At 48.0% G+C, this 20,748-nt stretch overlaps 1 protein-coding gene across 1 annotated transcript in view; it reads right to left on the bottom strand.

Moving 5' to 3' along the window:
* Window positions 1-14,690, bottom strand: part of EGFR (epidermal growth factor receptor) — a 181,285-nt gene extending 166,595 nt beyond the window's left edge. Inside the window, 1 exon segment of the mRNA XM_074358554.1 lies at window positions 14,472-14,690. Within this exon segment, the coding sequence (XP_074214655.1) occupies window positions 14,472-14,559 (88 nt within the window). The 5' untranslated portion in view covers window positions 14,560-14,690.
* Window positions 14,691-20,748: the final 6,058 nt, after the last annotated feature.

Genomic DNA, 20,748 nt, shown 5'->3' with positions numbered 1-20,748 from the left:
AATGTTTGGTATCCAAACCCTTAAGTGTCTGGAGCGATAAATGCCTTCCTCTGAGTCTTGCCTGTTTTCAAAAGGCCTGCTACCAGGCTGTGCCCGTGACCCCGAAAACTCAAGGATGGCGAAACCCGGCACAGAGGTTAGAATGCCCTTCAAACCATTTATAAATCAAGGATCTCATAAATCCTCCCACTGTTTAAAGCAGTTATGTGCCTCGCAGTGCCTACGAGATAAATGATCATCTTTGAACTGTTAGCTTTTCCATTTTTGGTGTTTCTCGCCGCAAAAGCGGTTTATTTTTACTCACAGATTTAAAACAGCTTTAAAAATAACTTTCATGCGCTGCTGGGAAAGAGCCAAAAGCCTCTGGCACGTTCATCCCTGACCAGTCTGTTAGCGAGCAAACTGGCAAACGAGGGCAGAGAACTGGTGCATTTCCCGGGTTCCCTGTGAGCATCTGTGGGCCTTATTACCAACTCGTGAGGGATGGATGATGGCAGTCCTGGGGATGGGGCCCCAGGGCGAAGCAGAGGTCCCCGGGCGGGACCCGCAGTGGGTCTAAACCCATCACACGTGCACGCAGCACCCACCTGAAACAGCTTAAATAATTTCAGATCACATAGTAATTGAAAAGGAAACACGGATCCATTTCTTTTTCCCTCTCTCTTTAGAAATGGAGCCGTTGCTGAAGGGCCACGGGCGCCAGGCAGGGTGTCCATCCAGGGGACCACGAAGACACAGAGGCCGGGGCAGCGTGTGCGGCCATCGTGGCCATGTGAGCTTCAGCGACGGAAGGAGGGAGGCTGAAGGGGACAACAGATGAGGCGTGGGGCCGTCACCGCAGCCGAAACAGCACAGGAATGCACCAGCAGGATGCACAGTGAAATCGAGAACATTTTGAAAACGGACTCAAGGCCACACAGGAACAAAGTAACAGTAAGGAAAGCGAGGCTGGCTGTGGAAGGGCCCTGCCTGGACCCTGGGCGTCGGGGGGACATCTGGGCAGCAGCCCAGGGCACAGACCCCCAGTTAGGGGCGCCCCCCTCCCAAAGCACCCCTCCTCATCTACAGCACGGATCGTAAAGGTCACGGTGAAGGTCAGACGTCACAGGGCATGTCAGCATCACTTCACAGAGTGGCGGCGCCGAGCTCGCCTGGAACGTGCTCCGTCCTCCATGCAAAGCAGCTCATGTCATCCTCTCAGCAGCCCCAGCGCCATTAGCAGCTGCATCCCACAGCCGGGGCACCAGGACGCGCGGGGGCCTCTCAACTCGGCCAGCACGCCCTGCAACCCAGGGGGGCCTGGCCCAGGCCCCGTGCTGTGTGCGGGGGGCAGACCGAGCCTCCGTGAGTGACTTTTACCCCAAAACCCAGCAGCCTGGAGACTTTCTGGTATCTTTCCTGTTCTGTGTATGTATATTTCACACCCATGTTCACGCTTTGCTTTTCCTACTTATAAAATATTTAACATCAAATAGATGCTACTTAGATAAAAAGGTTATTTTTGCCTTTTCTGGAACACAGAAGTCAAGGACATCAAATGCTTGCAATGATCAGTCCTTGAATCACGGGTCTAATGCACTCCTTCGTCTATTATGATAATATGTAGGTTTGGAAAAATTATTGCTACATGTGATGATTTTGGACACACTTGGAACCAGTGGATGCTCGCAAACATCCACCTAAACGAAGCCTCTGCTTTGAGCGCAGTTATTCCAAAAAGCCCCGAACAGCCAGCACACATGGCTTTTCTGACTTCTGGTTTGCTGAGCCCTCATCACACCAAAAGTGTTTGCAGAGCCCTCGTCACCCCAAAAGTGTTTGCTGAGCCCTTGTCACTAAAAAGTGTTTGCTGAACCCTCATCACCCGAAAAGTGTTTGCTGAGCCTTCTTCACCCCAAAAGTGTTTGCTGAACCCTGATCACCTCAAAAGTGTTTGCTGAGCCCTCATCACCCCAAAACTGCTTGCTGAGCCCTCGTCACCCCAAAAGTGTTTGCTGAGCCTTCTTCATCCCAAAAGTCTAGTCAGTTCCAGGCAGAGGAAGCATCCTCTTTCTTTCTCTGAGTCAAGAAACCCCGGGACATTTTCTCCACTTAATTTTAATACATGACATAACACATTCCGCTTTACAGCCAAAAACAATAGGAAGGGACATGGATTCTCCAGGAGAATTGATTCTATACTAACTAGCAGGGTGGATCATTGATGACTGACTAGAAGCATCTGCGGCAAAATGACCCCAACCACAGAGGGCAGGACATTTGGGGGGCAGATGGAGTGGGAGTTGCCAGTGCAGGGGCAGGAGGGCAGCGGTCACGTGTGTCACCTGCCCCACAAGACATGTCCCCGCTGCCCATGCGCGGCAGGAGGTGATGCACGGGGATCCCCACCCAGAGCCGTCGGGGCCACGCCAGGAAGCAGAGGTGGGGACACGGGAAGCTCTATGCAGAACGGAACTGCAAAGGATCAGACTCTGGAAGGAAACCCATCTGCAGACACGCTTTCCCGAGAGGCGCACGGAACTGCCCGCACGCCCCACGGCTGCCTCCTCAGACAGGGACCAACTCCACAATTCCATCCTCTCTCCATCTCTGAGGTGCTGCTGGCTGAGCTGGCAGGGAGCTGGATGTCTCCTTTCAAAACCACTGGGTATGAATTAATGATCATCTGTTACTTTTGAAGCTAGTCCTAAACTTAGCGTCTTGACGGAGCATCCTGGGAAGAGGGTGTGTGAGGGTCATGAGATCAGGACCACGCACTGTTACCACACGATGTGGCCCCCACTGGTTCTCTTTTAATTAAAAATGCACCCCGCACGTGGTGTGCAGAAGCCACCAGCCTGCAGGCAGCCGCAACAGACCAGCACAGAGCTTCACCTGCGCTGGCCACCGCCGGCCACCTCCCCCTTGGCACCTTGATGACAGCATGCAAGGCTGGAAGAGGAACAAAGCCTGACCTCTTCCCATAATGCAGTCCAAGGAGGGGAAAAAAAAAAAAAAAGGAATCCTCAAAACTTGAAGAGAAAAACTCACTGCTGGCAACTGTCCCGACCGTGGCTCCAAACACCCCGTTCTCATTGGCTCCCAGGATGGTTCAGACTTGAACTTCTGACAACTTATTTCCCTGGCTGTCTGTCGTCTCAATGTTTTGTTTTTGTAACTGGGCAACATTATGATATTTCATAGCCGTTGCTCAACAATCTAAAAACCTGGCTTTTCGAGCCCTGACTTTTAAGAACAATTAACCACTTGAATTAACCACCCAAGTCTTCCATCCACCCGGGACCTCCTCCCTTACTGCGTCTCCCCCAAACCAGGCGCATCACGGACTTTTGCATTTCAACAAGAAATGAGTGTCTAGAGGCCAAAAGTGAAATGGAAAAGGGAGCAACTGCGCCTGACGGACTCTGTACGCCGTCCCGTGTCACCAAGTTTCTTCACTTTCTGCTCTGCCTTGGCTGGGCAGGTTTTGCTGATTGAAGGTGAAATGGCATGTCTTTTGCCCAAGTAACTTTTGCAAGACTCAGCTCAGTTAATGAAGTGGCCCTGAAGTCGACACACCAGGGAACCCATCACAGGCATCAAAAGTTACATGTTCTACCTATTTGGGGCCAATTAAAAGGTTTTCTTCTTATTAGCATCTTCCTGCTTATCCAGGTTTATTCCATTGCTTTTTTTTCCGCGTTAAAAATGGAGACTTTTGTCTTTTAGAATGTTCAGCCATTCTGTTTTTCAGATATAAACATTTCAGGTTAAACCTTTCTCATTACGATGATTCTGGTACATCTAAATGACTGGATATTTTGTTTTTTGGAATCGTTTAGTTCTAATTTTGGAAAAATCTCCGTCACAATTTCTCTAACCCACAAGTTATCAAGAAATGTATTTAAGCTCACAGCGAAAAAAAAAAAAAAAGTGACAGTGAATATATGCATATTCACATACAACTGAAAAATGGTGCTCTGCACTGGAATTTGACACAGCATTATAAACTGACTATAACTCAATAAATAAATAAAAGAATGTATTTATTTAAAATGTTCTAAACCGAAAGAATTTTTTACTTAACTTTTTTGTTAGTCTTCTACATAAATTTTGCTTATTTCTACCTGAGACTTGTTTTCCATCTTCTATAAATCTGTATCCACCGATTCACATTATATGCATTTTTTTTTTTTTGCTTTTTCCACTCAGCATTGTAAATATGAGATCTGCACACAATACTGACTGAAAAAGCAGTTCATGCGTCAATTGCTGGGTAATGTTCTATTGCATAAGAGTATCAGTTTGTCCGTTGCCTGTTGATGGCCATTTGTCTTGTTTCCAGTGTTTGACTATGGTTAATAAAATGGCTGTGAACATTTTGTTAGAATAAAAAAAAAAGCTACACATTGTCTCAGTGATGTGCCCAATGCCCACGTGGTCAGTGAGGAGCAACCATTCACCTTCTATGTAGAACTCTGGCCCATTTCACTTGATAATTTTGAAATGTAAATATGCTTTGGGGGGTATTTCTGCTAGAATACTGGAAAGTTTCCACTGTTAGGAAAAAATAACAACAACAAAAAAAGGTTCTTGGTTCTTTCCTTCATAACAGAGGAGAATGAACACCGTATCTGGGATTTCTTTCAGGAAAGCAGGTGTCTCTCCATCAGCGAGAGACCCGCCCACGGCCATGTCCCACGTTCCATCCATTCAACCAGCAAAACCCCTCCAAGCGAAACATTTTCATTTCTGTAATAAGGACAATGATCTCTCCCTAAAGTCAATGCTTCCAAGGATCATTCCAGGCAGAATGGCTTCATACAAAGGGTGTGATGGAGAGAACACGCAATCGTGGCGCGCACACTGTTTGTTAAGCGCGTCTCCCTTCGTAATAGCTTTTATACGCCCCCATGAACTGCAGTGTGTGCTTTATTTAAATCACAGAACAGATAAACAAGATTATCCTGTAGAGCACAGGGAAATACATACAAGATCTTGTGGCAGCTCACAGCGAAAAAGAATGTGACAATGAATATACGCATGTTCACATATCACTGGAAAATTGTGCTCGACACTGGAAATTGACACAACATTGTAAACTGACTATAACTCAATAAAAAGAAGTTAAAAAAAATAAATCACAGGGGTGACTCTGGAACAGAACTGCATTATCACGTTTTGCCACAGGCATCGCTAACTTACCCAAGTGCTCCCTTGCCCCCTCTTTCTTTTCCTTCAGGTATTTATAGATCTGACAGATTTACATTCAGTGCACAACTCTTTAAAGTAGAATTATGCATTTGCAACTTCTAAAGTAAATGTTTTCAAGGCTCGTAAATTCATTGCCTATGGGTTATGAAATTATAATATATATGAGACAACTCTTAAAAAAAACGTCGTTATAACAGGAGGAAAAGTGGGAAAGGAAGAAAACCGAGCAGAAATTGGGAGGGGTTATTTAATACCAGTAACAGAAGTAGAACAGAAGTGTTGAGGAATATTTTGTTCATTTTTTGATTCACAAAATAGGACTGAAAATGGTACGAGGCATCAATCATAGCTAAAAAACCCAATGACATCTCAAAGGAGGAGTCAGGAGAGTCTGGGGGACATGTGATGCTGGCGTCAAGGACAGGGTGTTGTAAAGCCGGAAAAGCTCCCGGCACATCATTGTCCACCTGCCCCGTGACCGGGGCAAACCGCAGAATCACAGAGAGCCTGGGCCCCTCATCTTCAAACGTGGGTAATTATCTCCATCCCGTGGGGTTGTTAGGAGGCCCGGAAAGATGGATATTAAGGCATTGTGTAAACTGTGAAGTGCTCTACAAAGGCAAGGTGGTGTTATTATTATGACATCAATGTGTTTGCATCTAAATTATAGAGACTGTGTGCTTATTATCGACTTGCTTAAATAGGCATCTTGCATGCACTTAGATTTGCTTTTCATTTCATGGATATTTTCAGTTGGCAGGCGCCTTGGAACCATCCAGTTTATTTCACAGAAGTCGACACAGGGAAGCTGGATTCTAACCTGTGCTCTCCTCCTGTGACTGACAACAGATTATTGGGGAAAAAAACACACTAAACTCCAAACGAAGAAAGATTTTCAGCAGCACTGCTTCTCAAGGAATGATAAGCAAATATGCTTATTTGCATCAAAGATGATCATAAACACGGAATGTCTTTGACACTTTCTAACTTCAAAAAGTTATACAGTGTATCTTTGCAGTCACTTGTCAAAGTTTGTTATTATATGTCTTTGGTCAAAATTTTCTTTCTCTGCAAAGGTTTATTCATAACAGCTCCCCCTGCCCCCCCCAAAAAAAAGAAAGAAAAGAAGGAAGGACAGAAAGAAGCAGGAGGAAGGACAGATTAAGGGACGACGTTGTGCTCACTCATAAATACGTTCCATGCAGAAAGTCTACTGAAGAACCAGGAAATGGACAGAGAAACGAACCAGGAAGTAGCTACAAGGAAACGTTTCTGACTCCGCGCGAACTTTGTAGCAAATCAAAGCTTAGAAAAAGTTTCCAAAGGCCTCATATTTAAAGTCAATACCTCAAAACCCCACAGGTGATACAGTAAATGCTTCAATGACCACCTTTTTGCTTTTCTGTCATTCAGCTGAAATTAATCAAAGGTAGATGAACTTGAGAGTTCGAGGTTTTTTTTCCTTGTAAAAGATGAAAAAAATTTAACTCTCTAAGATTATGTTCAAATATATATTAGTAAAGGGGAAAAAAAGGATCTTGCAAGTTAGTACTAGAACAAACTTAAAATCATTTAATTTATCTTGCTCAGCACAATTTTAACCATCTGTGATGGCTTCTGACAGATATGACGGAACCAGGAGATCCTGTGTAAATGCAAAAAGTATTGCAATGAAATCCTCCTACGGTTTTCAAGTATTCAGCGTTTGCTGGCAAATAAATGAAATCCGATTTTTGATATTAAAATATATGTATTTTTGCAAAACTTTCTGAAATTCCATTTACAATTGTAAGAAGTTTTCTGAGCACAAATCTGCCTGTCCTTCAGGACCTGCACAGATTCAAGAGATGATCTGTTACTATTCCAGACACTAAAGCAGTGACAAATTTAGGAGTAAGGGACAAAGAAACGAACACATGCAGAGTTTTTCTGCATACAAACGTCAGTTTGTCACGCTGGAAAGGCGACATGCAGTGCATCCATTTTTCTCCAAAACCCGGAGTAAAAGTGTCAACAGCTATATTTCATCCCCTGATCGTCTGCAAATGACCTCTGCGAGCGAACAGGTAAACCCGGGCAGTTTTCAACAGTGAATCGGGAAACAGAAGTCTCCTAATTCACAAGTGGGCAGCACTCAATTCATCTGAGAGATTTTCAGAGTTCATTGTGATTCAAAGTATTTATTGTGTCTAGAATTATTAGATTTTTTTTTCATTCTCTCTTTGCTTTCTTTAGTAGGAGTTAAATAAAGGGTCTGACGAAGTCTTTTTTTTTTTTTTTTAATTCACTACAAATCATGCTAATGGGGAGAATGTTAAAACTCTCAACTGTAACCCAGACTTGAGCTCAAGCCTTCACACATCTGATTACTTTTTCAACAAATGGCCAAATGACCATTCTAATTTTTAAGCATAAAATGTGTCATCTCTCAGGCACTTTACTTTCGACGTTGTACGTTTCCTTACGGTCATTTAGAAGACAAAGAAGGAAATACTTAAGCCTTAGCCTCTGCATTTATGGAATGACTGGCCAGGGCGAGCCCTGCAGAAGCACCCGCCCCCCGTGACTTCTCTCTCCTTTCCTTTCCCGTGGAGACCGGGCAAAACCCCTCATTTTTTTGAGGTCCAGCTAAATGTGCTCTTTTTAAGACACTACGCAGTCACAGAGACACAAGCCACCCCCAGTCACATCTATGATGAGGTGAACTCTGTGCATCCGTCTCCCTGCTCAGCCCTGCAAAATAAAATGCATGACCTTTCAGGACAAGATCAGCTCGGGTGCACGTGCAGAGCCCAGCACGAACGAGCCGCACGAAGCCTGTTGTCAGTTCTCGAACCCTGGTGAGCGGCAGATGGTGGCCCGACCCCTGACACCCGACCCAGTGTGTCAGGACCCAGAACTGGGGATTCAGGGATGCGCATTTCCATCCAGTTCCAGGAGCTGTGACTGGTGTCTTGGAGCATCCTCCGAGAGCCACTGTAGTGGACTTTTCATGTACAAATTCATGAAAAAAAAATGCAACTTTGAGACTCATTTACTAAGGAAGATAAAACTGGTCCTGGATCCTGAGGAAGCTCATGAAATGAGCAGGGAGCCAGAGTAAGGGTCAGAGAACAGACTCATATTTAAAATCAGTACCTTAAAAACCCACAGGAGATACAATGAAAGCTTCAATGACCACCTTTTTGCATTTCTGTCATTCATCTGAAATTAATCAAAAGTAGATGAAATTAACAGTTCCAGAGGTTTTGTTTTTTTTTTTTCTTTGTCAAAGAGGTGAAAAATTTCTTCTCTGCCACAAGCAAAATGCACACCACTTAATCCATTCATCAGGGAGTTTTAAAAAGTCCATGTGCCCCTCCTCCATCCTCCAGAAGTCCTGATTCAGACCATCCGGGCTGCAGCAAAACATCCTTTTGTTCAGAAGCTCCTCGGTGATCCTATGGTACATTCAAGGTTCAAAAGCTACTTTTTTTTTTTTTTTTTTTAAAAAGAAGTCACATCCTAGTCTTTTTGGTTCAGTCCCCGATGTACAAAGGCAAGCAATCTGACGCTGTCTTAAGTAAGAAATGGAGGATCCCCATCTGAGGATCAGCATACAAGTATGATTCCCCAGGGACATGTATGCACATTATCACACATCAGCTGCTGATCACCACACCTACCAGGCTGCTAATAGCCACGCAGCCCAGTCCGAAAAGCAGCCGGTGGTTTAGGACCCAGCCAGGCTCAGTGTGGATGGTGACACGTGAGCACGACCCTGGCTGGGGCGAGTTGCTCGATGGCAAAAGGCAACAGGTGCATTAGAAACCACATCTCAAACCCAAGGCCGCCCTGCCCTTGGGCTTTTCCATCTGAGCCCTGCAAATTCCCCCGCCAACTGACCCCACTCCTCCTGGAGCATTTCCGGCCTCCGTGAATGGATGCGTATCTGTCCAGGCTCCCAAGTCAGAAGTCTGCACGTCACCCCAGGAGCGTCCATTTCTTATACTCAGTGCATGTAATTATCCATCAGCTCTACCCCAGCCCGAGTCACTTTTTCTGCATCCTCACGGCTGCTGCTTCATTTCTCCCTGCAGGAGTCACCGATCTCCCCGAGGTCCCCTGTGGCCTCGATGACCCATTCCCCACGCTGCTGCTAAGAGCCTTCATTCTGAAGCACCGAACACATCATGCCGGGTCCCAGCTTAAAAGTCCACGGGGACCCTCCCGTCACACATAGCTGTCTGTGGACTGCAGGCTGACCACCCGCCCCTCTCTCCCCATCACACATCACACCAAATAACCAGTGCCCTTCAGAGCTCCGCTACCACTGGTACTTCTCCTGGGGTGCCCTTCGCTCTCCAGGGAAGCCCCCCCAGCTCTCTGCAGGCTCCCATCTGGGGCTGTACCCGGCACCCTGCCCAGGCAGAATTCAAAGCAAAGACCAATTCCAGAAGACTTCTTCTCCCTGTCCGGAATCCATCATTGCTTCCTTGCCTTGTTATCTACAGATCTCTCTTCCCCGCCTCGACGTCCAGACACTTAAGGGCATGTACAGAGTCAGGTTCATTCCTAGAGGTCAAAATGTGGACGGAACGGCACAAGTCGCGCACCATGGCTCGAACGTACAGGAAAAAAATTGCAAATTAAAGCTAAAGTTGCAACAGGTAGTAACACGTGTCCTTGTATTTGCTGGAAGAACACTACTGGTTAATGAACGAAATTATTTACACTGAATCAAGCCCGGGTTGCTGGTCCAGTAGTAACAGGTCCATGTGCGGCTGCATCGAGGACTGTGGACAAACATTCTCATCTAACCGTCAGTCCCCTCAACTGCTATTCGAGACTCTTGGTAATGACAAGGTCCAGATAGATTCAGAAAGGAGGTAGACTAGATAGACAAGATTATCCTGTAGAGCACAGGGGAATATATTCAAGATCTTGGGGCAGCTCCCGGCAAAAAAGAATGCGACAATGAATACACGTATGTTCACGTATAACTGGAAAATTGTGCTCTACGCTGTAAATTGCCACAACATCGTCAACTGACTGCAACTCAATAAAACAAAAATGTTAAAACAAAAGGAGAAAAGGAAAGATACTCGGCCTCGAGGTCTTTCCATGAGAACCCACCACAACGGGATGGAAGGTGGAGCAAAGAAGGAAATTCTACCCCACACTCCAGCTTTCACAGCCCACTTTCTTAAGCGGGTAGGAGTTAAACTTATTTTCGGTAAATGCAATTCACAGATGCTCTGGCAACAGCGCCAGACATTTGATATCATATAACTTCAGTGTCTTCAGAGATTAAAATGTCAGGTCCAGTGCTGAGCTCCTAACAGGGCCAAATAAACAAGTCACCACTGCTCGCTGGCCCCAGCCACCCCTCCCGCCCCAGCTGGCTCCGGGAACTTTCTGGACAACTGAGCAAATGTGTCCATCTAAACGAGCGAGAAGGAAGCTTGGACCTGATGAGTGTGAAAAAAGTGAAAATTTCAGTCAAACCGGTTATCTGACATCAGACTCAAAGCCTGGATCCTTGCCCGACTTCAGGCTCCTGCCCGTGGGCCGGACAGCAGACGATCCTTAGGTGTCATGCAAAGACACAACTGTTGGAATTTTCTTAGAAAAGACAGTCTTTCAGGAGGAAGATGGAAAAGAAGGTATGGGCAGAAGCTCTGAGGCAGATGACAATGATCTATGCAAAGAAGCTAAGGTGTGAGTTCTATTCTGTGTGCGCTGATGGCTCAAAAATAAAGCTGTAATATGTAGAACAGATAAACAAGATTTTACTGTAGAGCACGGGGAAATATATACAAGATTTTGTGGTAGCTCACAGTGAAAAAAATGTGACACTGAATATACGCATGTTCATGTATAACTGAAAAATTGGGCTCTGCACTGGAAATTGAGACAACACTGTAAACTGACTATAACTCAATAAAAATAAAAATTAAAAAAAAAAAAAGCAGTGATAATTAGCTGAGAGCCAAAATGCTTCTTAGCATCATTTCAAATGTCCACAAGCGACAGAAGGAAACAAAATGGGATTTGCTCAGCACAGATCTGAGGGGCAGAACTGAGTACCCCAGGTGTCCTTCAATATGCCGAGTGTCCCCAACATGCTGATCACCCCCAGAGCAGGGATTGGGGCACCAGCGTGGGGCTGTCTTAGCTGGCTTGCTGTCCCCCGTCCAAAAAGCTTCAGACATTAGCTGCTGGTCCCGAAGCTCAGATCAAAGGAAAAACAAAAGAGTGTTTTCTTTTTAAACACGGCAGAATCCTTCCCCTTTACTGACACCACCTCTGAAAACATTTCAAAACACGTTAGGGCCGTCACGTGGATCAAGGCTGATTACGTAGCACAAAGGATTCTGGCGATCGGCATTTGCAAACTTCAGGGTAAGTTTCTGAAAGTTTATGGACTATGAAACTGAATATACGAAGCTTGACATGGCAGCCCCAAGCTGATGGAAGCCACCAGTAGGTTCCCGCTGGACGGAACTACACGGGTGTGGACACACAACAGACACACAGACCCTGGTCCCTTTTCAGGTCTGGATGGCAATTTACTGACACTTAACCAGTGGCTTAAAGAACCACACTGCAAACAGCAATAGAAACCATTAAGCTTTTGTTGACCCTGCTCCTTTTAACTCACAATGTCTGGCACATTCTAGAGACTCAGTAAATACTCGCTGAATTGAGAAATGAGGACGCAGAGCCTGGAGCTGGTGAGGGACATGTCCAGCTTCACCCAGAGCTGGGATGAGCACACAGGCCTCCTGGCTTCCAGGCCAGTACGGGGAGGGTTTCCTCAGATCCGATCTCCCCGAGTCTATCCCTCTCGACACAGCCAGATCTGCTGAACCAAGCATGTCCCCAGAGGCAGGTGGGCTGGGCTGAGGATCCCTGATGCCCTCCTTGGAATACTATCCGGATGGCTTCCAGAGCAGCATTTTCTGTTTTGCAAGGGCAAGGGGCTTGCTCGACCTCCCTCCAGCCATCTCCAAGATCGTGGCTGGCTTGGTGACTTAACTCCCCCACCAAAGGCACGTCCTGAGTAACTGGGAGCAGGAGTCCAGACCACCGGGCAGGGAGGTTTCCCATCCCCGGTCCCCTGCCTCCCCGCCAGCATCTGACATCAGGCGCTCACACCTCCCACCCACCCACCCCAGGACTCTCCAAAAAGCAGAACTCACACGAGACAGTGCAGTCAGGTGGTTGTGGGGAGGCTCTGAGGCCAGACGGTCTGAGCTTGGACTCGGACCCTGCCTCTCGCTGGCTGAGGGAAAGTCACCTCACTTCTCTGTACCCCAGTGTCCCCGTACACAGGAGTACCCTCCTCGATCTGTTGGCAGAAGGGCTAAAAAGGACACTTAGAGCAGTGACAGATGGGACACATGCAGGAAGGACAGCCGTTCCATCTCTTAGAACCGAACAAATCTCTCTAAAAGGATGACGTTTTGGAATAAAACTGACCGACTCCGATCAATACCTTTAATACTTCGTGTCACCAATCCGCCCCTTACATCTCAGTCTCTTTATGTAACTTCACCCGAATGGCATTCGCTTGCCTCCTCTCACTATTCTATTCAGGAGCATTCTGTTTTAAACAAATGGAGGACTAACAGGCAAATTAAGTGGTATTTATATTTTTCTTAGAAACAAATCTCCAAGCAGTAATGGCAGTGTTTGCAGGCGAAACAGCAAAAGGCGGGGGACATTTCTGACGTGAGAAAAGGGATCTCTGGAGGCGCTCCAAGGGTTTAATTTAAAACAAGGATGGGGTCCCTCTGCCACCTGTTGCCAGGTGATTCGGGAGCAGGACCACAGCCTCCCCGGCTCCCAGCAAGGCACAGGGGAGCCCGTCTGACTCCGGGGAGGACAAACTTTCAGCAAAAAGACTGACCCCTTATTACTGAAACCATCCCCCACCTCCTCTCTCCCATATTTTGCAAGATTGTTAAAACTCCAGACGTTCCAAAAGACAGTCTTTACATTGGCAGGTGAGCCTTCCTGAGATTTTACCAGCCTCTTCTCTGTTGCCAGTAATTCCCAAACCTGGCTGCCCGACCGAACGACCTGAGGACAGCTTTTTAAAAAAAAATCCAGATGGTCAAGTCTCACCCCAGACCAATGGAATTAGAAAGTAGGTGGGAGGCGAGGGGGGGGGGTTGGAGCCAGACACCGGTTTCTGTTTCGTTTCAAATCCCAAGGGATTCCAATTTGCAACAAAGTTTGGGAACCACCTTTATGCCTTCGCGCTCCCCCCGCCCCCACCCCAGCAAACGCACTCAGCATCAAACCCAGCTCCCTGTGCCAATGACCTCAACTGCAAGTACAGACCTGACGCTCGGAACCCGGCTGCTCGATCTTGAAATTGTGCAATTAAACCTTCCGAGGCATGTTTCTCATGTCAAGTGGGTTTATGGTCGGTAGTCACGAAGCCAGACTCGCTCATGTTTGGTCTGGACATTTGGCACACGTGAACCATGGACATCAATCCTTTTTTTTTTTTGTTTTGTTTTAATTAAGTTTAATATTTTGGTTGGCCTAACATCAAATTCTTCTAAAAGCTAAAAGACACATCCCAGAGAAAGGCTCTGGATTTCCAGTTGGAAAGCTTGCTGTGAGCCTTATTTTGAAGCCGTGCGGATCCGGCCAGGAGGGGTTGTGCCCTGGGGCGTTCGCACTGGGACCTGGCTGTCCCCCCCCCCCCACGGCGGTCCCACCGCCCTGTCCCCCCCACCCCCGCAAAACACACACCGCGAAGCCGGGACACGCGGCCAAAGGGCTGCAGGCGGGGGCGGTCCCGGGAGCCCCGGGAAGCGCCCCTGATGGGAGCCCACCCACCCGAGGGGCGCGGACGGCCGGGGCCGCTCAGGGCGGCGGGGGAGCCGCGGAGGGGCGATGTGGCCCGCCCCCTCGTGCCGAAGAGGGGCGACCTCCGCCCCCCCCCGCCCCGCAGCACAGGTGGCTGGAGCCCGGGAGGAGGGCTCGCGGGGTCGGGGAGCCGGGCCCGGGGCGCGGGGCGCGGGGCCGCGCTGTTCCCGTCCCGTGGGTCCGAAGGGGCGGGAAGGACCCCGCGGGCCCGCGCCCCGCGCCCCGAGGGCTCCGCCGGGCCGGGCCGCCCCGCGGAGGGCAGGCGATCGGAGGGGACAGCGCGCTCCGGGCGCCCCCGCCCGCCGGCCCGGAACCGGGGCGCCCGTCCCTCCGCGGCCCGGCCCGGCCCGGCCCGGCCCGGCCCGGCGGCCCCGGGGCGGGGGCCAGGACGGCGGCGCGGGCGCCCTTACCTTTCTTCTCCTCCAGCGCCGGACTCGCCTGGAAGTGCGCGGCCAGCAGCGCCAGCACCGCGGCGCGGCCCGCCCCGGAGCGCCGCATCGCGCGGGGCTCCGCACTCCGTGCGCGGGACGCGGGGCGGGGACGGCGGGGACCCTGCGGGGGGACGCGGCGGCGGGCGAGGGCTCTCGCGCGGGGGCCGGCGGGCGTGCGCACCGAGCCGGGGCGGAGGCTGCGCGCGGCGCCGGCCGCCCGGACGTCTAGCTCGCGGGGGCGGGGGCGGGGGCGCGGGGAGGCCGGGCTGCCGGGGGAGGGGGAGGGCCCGGGGGGGGGGGGGAGGGCCCGGGAGGAGGGGCGGAGCCGGGCGCGGCGGGAGGAGCGCCGGCCGCCAGGACTCGGGGCGGCGGACAGCGGCGGCGCTCCCCGCGCGGGTCCCCGCGGACGCGCCGGCCGGGCTCGGGGGCCCCGCCTCTGCCCGGCGACGGTTGCCCCGGGATTCCCGCTTCCCCTCTTCCTCCAATTTGCGGAGCAAGCTTGTGCCACCTTCGGGCAAAGTGGCCGAGCCTCAGGCCCAGGGCCGGAGAATGGCACAGAGGGGTGAGCCACCGGTTTATTCCAACGCCTCCGAGCACCCCGGGATCCCAGTGAGGGGGCCAGAGGGTGGCCAAGGCGTTCGCAGCCGGGCTGGGGTGGGCCCCTGGTTTCTAAGATGCGCCCTCACATTCGAGGCTCCTTTCAAGGATCCTGGAAATCGGCTGAAATAAGGACACCCAACTCTTGGCACAGAGGCGGGCCTTGGGCAAAAGTTTTTGAATGAATGCGTGGGCATCGAAGGAGCCCGCCGCGTTTCATCTGCCTGGAACCAGTCAGGGATGCTTGGAAAGCAGATTTGTGCGGTAAATCACTCTAAATAAAGTCAAGCGCTTAGAATAAAGATTTAACACAGACACGGCCTAGGTGCCCCATGCCCACTGCCCAACCACCACGCGGTAAGTCAAACGGGAAAACGAGAGAAACCCACCGAGGGCTCGGCCGGAAGAAACTCGGGCTTTCTCAGGCTGTGGGAACTTTGTAGCTAAATTCCTTCAGCACCCGTCCTCCTGCAGGACAGATGTCCTGGGCTGTCTCCAGCCGGATCTCCTCTCTTCACAAGATCCACTGTGACATTCAGGCGGGTTCAGCTCTGGTCTCCCTGCTGTTCAATCACAAACCTGCAGTCAGTTGGGTTAAAGCAGGACCTTTCCTATGGCGACGAGAGCTGAACTTGGCATCCTTCCTTCCCAGACAGCAAGTTCGGAGCACAAGGCTTCTCACCGGTGGTCTACAGAAGCTGGAGTTTCTCCTCCGAATTTAGAGTCATTTGCTTCTTGGTTTTAATGAATCAGGACGACCAGTGAGCCCCTGGGTGAAGAAGATGGTGTAGATTCTGCAAGCCATGGCTTTGGTCCCCTCCACGTACTCCAAACAAGGACTTAAAGGGGTTTGTAAAGGAACACAGACGCAGGAAAGCATTGCCTGCGGAAGAAGGGCACCCGAGGCACACAGCAGTGCAATGCAGGATGCAGCCAGGCTGTGTCTTAAAGCAGATCTGCTCACAGAAGGGCCACGGCCTCGGCCCTAAGCCTTTGTGTGGTGGCGCAAATCATAGTGTCCGTGTGTTAAAACACCAAGCCACTGAAGCTGTAATGACTTTTTCTTTACCGAGTAATAGTCATTTTACAATGTTGTGTGAATTTCCAGTGTCGAGCACAATTTTTCAGTTATACATGAACATACATATATTCATTGTCACATTTTTTTCACTGTGAGCCACCACAAGATCTTGTATATTTCCCTGTGCTGTACAGGATAATCTTGTTTATCTATTGTATATACACCCGTCAGTATCTACAAATTTCAAACTCCCAGTCTGTCCCTTCCCACCCGCCGCGCCCTTGGCAACCACAAGTTTGTATTCTGTGTCTATGAGTCTGTTTCTGTTTTGTATTCATGTTCATTTGTCTTTTGCTTTTTTTTTTTTTTTCAGATTCCCCACATGAGCGATCTCATATGGTATTTTTCTTTCTCTTTCTGGCTCACTTCACTTACAATGACATTCTCCAGGGACATCCATGTTGCTGCAAAGGGTGTTATGTTGTCATTTTTTATGGCTGAATAATATTCCATTGTATAAATACACCACAGCCATCTGTTGATGGACATTTAGGCTATTTCCATGTCTTGGCTGTTGTAAATAGTGCTGCTATGAATATTGGGGTGCAGGTGTCATCCTGAAGTAGGGTTCCTTCTGGATATATGCCCTGGGTCATACAGTAAGTCTATTCCTAGACTTTTGAGGAATCTCCATACTGTTTTCCACAGTGGCTGCATCAAACTGCATTACAATGACTTTTTAAGACTGCGCAGGAATTGGTAATGTGCATAGACAGAGATCAGGGTTGTCACTAATTCCTTCTTTGTGATTGGCAGCAACAACTTCTAGGGTGCGACCTCATCAGAGCATGCTTCCCGTGACCCGATGGCACCTCAAGAAGCAGAGCTTCGTGAAAACTGTTACTCGAGGAGACAGCCTGGCACTTCAGGCGCACGAGCCATTATGGGGTTGGTCCCAGTGACTGGACAGGAGCCGGCGGGCCGAGCATCCTCCTGGGACACGTGTGTCAACTTTGAGTTTCTCCTCTGAGCCTGTGATGTGAAGGGTGACATTCAGGGTGATTTTATGCTCTTTGACAGGCGCACAGAGTGCACTCATAAATGTGTTACTTGTTACGTGAAAAACTGGCTGAGCCTGCAGGAATGGCCTCCTCCCGAGAGAACAGAGCTTCGCTCAGCCTGGGCCCTGCAGAGAGGATCCTGGGGCACTCAGCTTCTGCAAACCTCTTCAGAGACGAGAAACTAGTCATCAGAGGAGGAAAAAAAAAGTTTCTTAAATTAACTCTTAAATGAGAATTTAATCCTTTTTAGAAGGACATGGCAGCGGATCCCCTGAAACCACATGCCCTGTGGAAGGGGAGGGGATGTTGAGGTTGCTCGGCGGGGTGAGGATGGGAGGCCTTCAAATATTTTAAGTTCCATTTTAGGCGAAAGGCATTTGGCCACCTGTCCTCTCTGGCCTTTGAGGTCAAAGCAAAAATTAAAGAGGGAAAAAAACACCAGAGTTGCAGATTTCAGAGTTTTAAAAATCTTATTTTATAAACTAGTGGAGTGAGCTGCTTCTGAGTGGGGTGTGTTTCTCCATCCTTCGATTCTTATGCAGAAGCGTTACTAAGGGTGGCTGTCAATTAAGGGCTGAACCAGACCCCTTCCCATCCTACAATTCTACAAGAACATGCATTTCTAAAAGAGGTTTCCATCTCAACGCACATGCACTCAACAGCTCTTCCAAAGATGTGTTTCAAGAAGACACAAGAATTACCACTGGGGGGGGGGGGAGAACTCGGTAGCTGGGGGTCAGGAGTTGGAGGGAGACCAATTTTTCAAATATCTGTCCTTTTACACCTTTACAAGTTTGCACACTGAGCAGGCGTCACCTGCTTCTGGAAAAGAAAGGGTCAGTGACCTCAGCACCCTATACTGATGTTCTGGCAGGGCGCACTGTTTTCTTGGTTTCCTGTCCCTTTGAGTTGCTCTATTTGCATTTTTAAAATTGACTTATAGTCAATTTACAATGTTGTGTCAATTTCTGGTGCACAGCACAATTTTTCAGTCATACATGAATATACATATATTCATTTTCATATTCTTTTTTCCCCTTCAGCTACTACAAGATCTTGTATATATTTCCCTGTGCTGTACAGTAGAAACTTGTTTATCTATTCTATATATGCCTGTCAGTGTCTACCAATCTCAAACTCCCAGTCTGTCCCTTCCCACCCCGCTTCCCTCTGGCAGCCACAAGTTTGTATTCTATGTCTGTGAGTCTGTTTCTGTTTTGTATTTATGTTCATTTATCTTTTTCTTCTTCGTCTTTTTTTTTACACTCCACACATGAGTGATATCATATGGTATTTTTCTTTCTCTTTCTGGTTTACTTTACTTAGAATGATCTTCCCCAGGGACATCCATGTTGCTGCAAATGGCGTTATGCTGTCATTTTTATGGCTGAATAGTATTCCATTGTATAAATATACCACTTCTTCTTTATCCAGTCATCTTTCGATGGACATCAGGCAACAAAAAGAAAGAAAAGGGATCCAAATTGGGAAAAAAGACATAAAATTGTCATTATATGCTATTTGCAGTTGCCTCTGAGTTGAGACCTAGCTGTGGCAGAATGAAAAGAAGCAGCTTCTTTTTTCAGGCATAATATGGTGGCACAAACGTGCTGAAGCCTCTGTTTGTCATTACTATACTCACCAGTGCCATAGGTCACACTCATTCTTCATTATCTCTGGGGTTGAGGGCTGCATAATGCTCCAAATGCGGGATCGCACTTTTAAATGCTAGCTTCTGGCACTGGTGAGGTGTTTGCTGATTATGTTGCACAGGGGTCTTGTGGGAGGTTGCTGGAGGCTGCACACTGCTTTGCCCACGTTAAGGGTTTAAATTCACATAATATTTTATCCAAGGTGTCAGTACTCATTTCAGGGGTAATTAGAACTAGAAATTCCACCTGGAGGTTTTGCCTGGTGGCCTGCAGACCAAGTTCCGGATGTAGATGTGGTTTTGTGGGGCCCACTGAATATTTCTTTTAATTGAATTAATAGCAACATTAAAAAAAAAAAAAACCCAGAAGATTTAATATTTCAAATGTGGGTTTTGTGTTTCTTTTGAAACTTTGGAAGTGCTGGCCAGCTGGGTCTGCTTTCCCGCAAGCTGGTGTTGTCCCCTTCCAAAAGGACACTAGGTCTCCAGCTCATGGCAGTGCCACTAAGCCTGATCCACCAGTTCGCGGGGCTTGCTTGTGTGGGTACCAAAGGCATTAGCGTTTGCAGCCTCACCTCCCTGATTAAGTAATGGTACTGCCACTTTTTATATACGGTTCTCAGCTCGCATTTCCTCTCACACCTCTCTTCCTTTTTCTGTTCAATGCATTCCCATCCGTCTCCTACGTGTGCAGGTGTATTTGCTGAGAAATTTTGGTCCAGAGGCCATAATACGTTGTATATCATGACAGACCTCACTTTAAATTAGCATAGTTCAAATGTGGAATCGCATAAAAGGGCAGACGCTTATCATGGCTCCTGATTATACCATATTGTTATTATAGTTGACATTCTTTATGCATAGAATTTGATTTAACCAATTAAAAACTGCTGGGGAGATGGCTTCACTGGGGAATTCTACCCAACATACAAAAAAGAACTCATACCAATCCTTCTCAAACTCTTCGAGAGGATTAAGGAGGAGGGAACACTCCTGGATCCATTCTATTAAGCCACCATCACCCTAACCCAGGCAATAGAAATAAAAGCAAAAATAAACAAACGGGACCTAATTAAACTTACAAGCTTCTCTGCACAGCAAAGGAAGACAAAAAGACAACCTACGGGATGGGAGAAAATTTTTGCAAATGATGAAACCGAAAAAGGCTTGATCTCCAGAGTATATAAGCAGCAAATACGACTTAATAAGAAAAAAACAAACAACCCAATCCAAAAATGGGCAGAAGACCTAAACAAGCAATTCTCCAAGAAAGAAATACAAATGATCAAAAGGCACATGAAAAAATGCTCAATATCACTAAGTATCAGAGAAATGCAAATCAAAACTACGATGAGGTATCACCTCACACCAGTCAGAATGGCCATCACTCAAAAGTCCACAAAAGACAAATGCTGGAGAGGCTGTGGAGAAAGGGGAACCCTCCACTGCTGGTGGGAATGCAGTTTGGTGCAGCCACTGTGGAAAACAGTGTGGAGATTCCTCAAAAGACTAGAAACAGACTTACCATATGATCCAGCAATCCTACTCCTGGGCATAGATCTGGAGGGAACTCTAATCCGAAAAGACACCTGCACCCCAATGTTCACAGCAGCACTATTTACAATAGCCAAGACATGGAAACAGCCTAAATGTCCATTGACATATGACTGGATAAAGAAGAGGTGGTATGTTTATACAATGGAATATTATTCAGCCATAAAAAATAATAAAATAATGCCATTTGCAGCAACATGGATGGACCTGTACATCATCATTCTAAGTGAAGTAAGCTAGAAAGAGAAAGAAAAATACCATATGAGATCGCTCACATGTGGAACCTAGATGGTGGCAGTTCCGGAGGGTCTGGGAGGGGGAGAACATTGTAGGTTAAAAATGATTCATGAGGTTAGAGACATCCAAGGTAAA

Source organism: Camelus bactrianus, chromosome 36 (genome assembly GCF_048773025.1).
Source record: "Camelus bactrianus isolate YW-2024 breed Bactrian camel chromosome 36, ASM4877302v1, whole genome shotgun sequence".
Taxonomy (NCBI): Eukaryota; Metazoa; Chordata; class Mammalia; order Artiodactyla; family Camelidae; genus Camelus; species Camelus bactrianus.
Note: the sequence above shows the minus strand (reverse complement) of the source record. Positions and strands in the feature narration are given on the sequence as shown.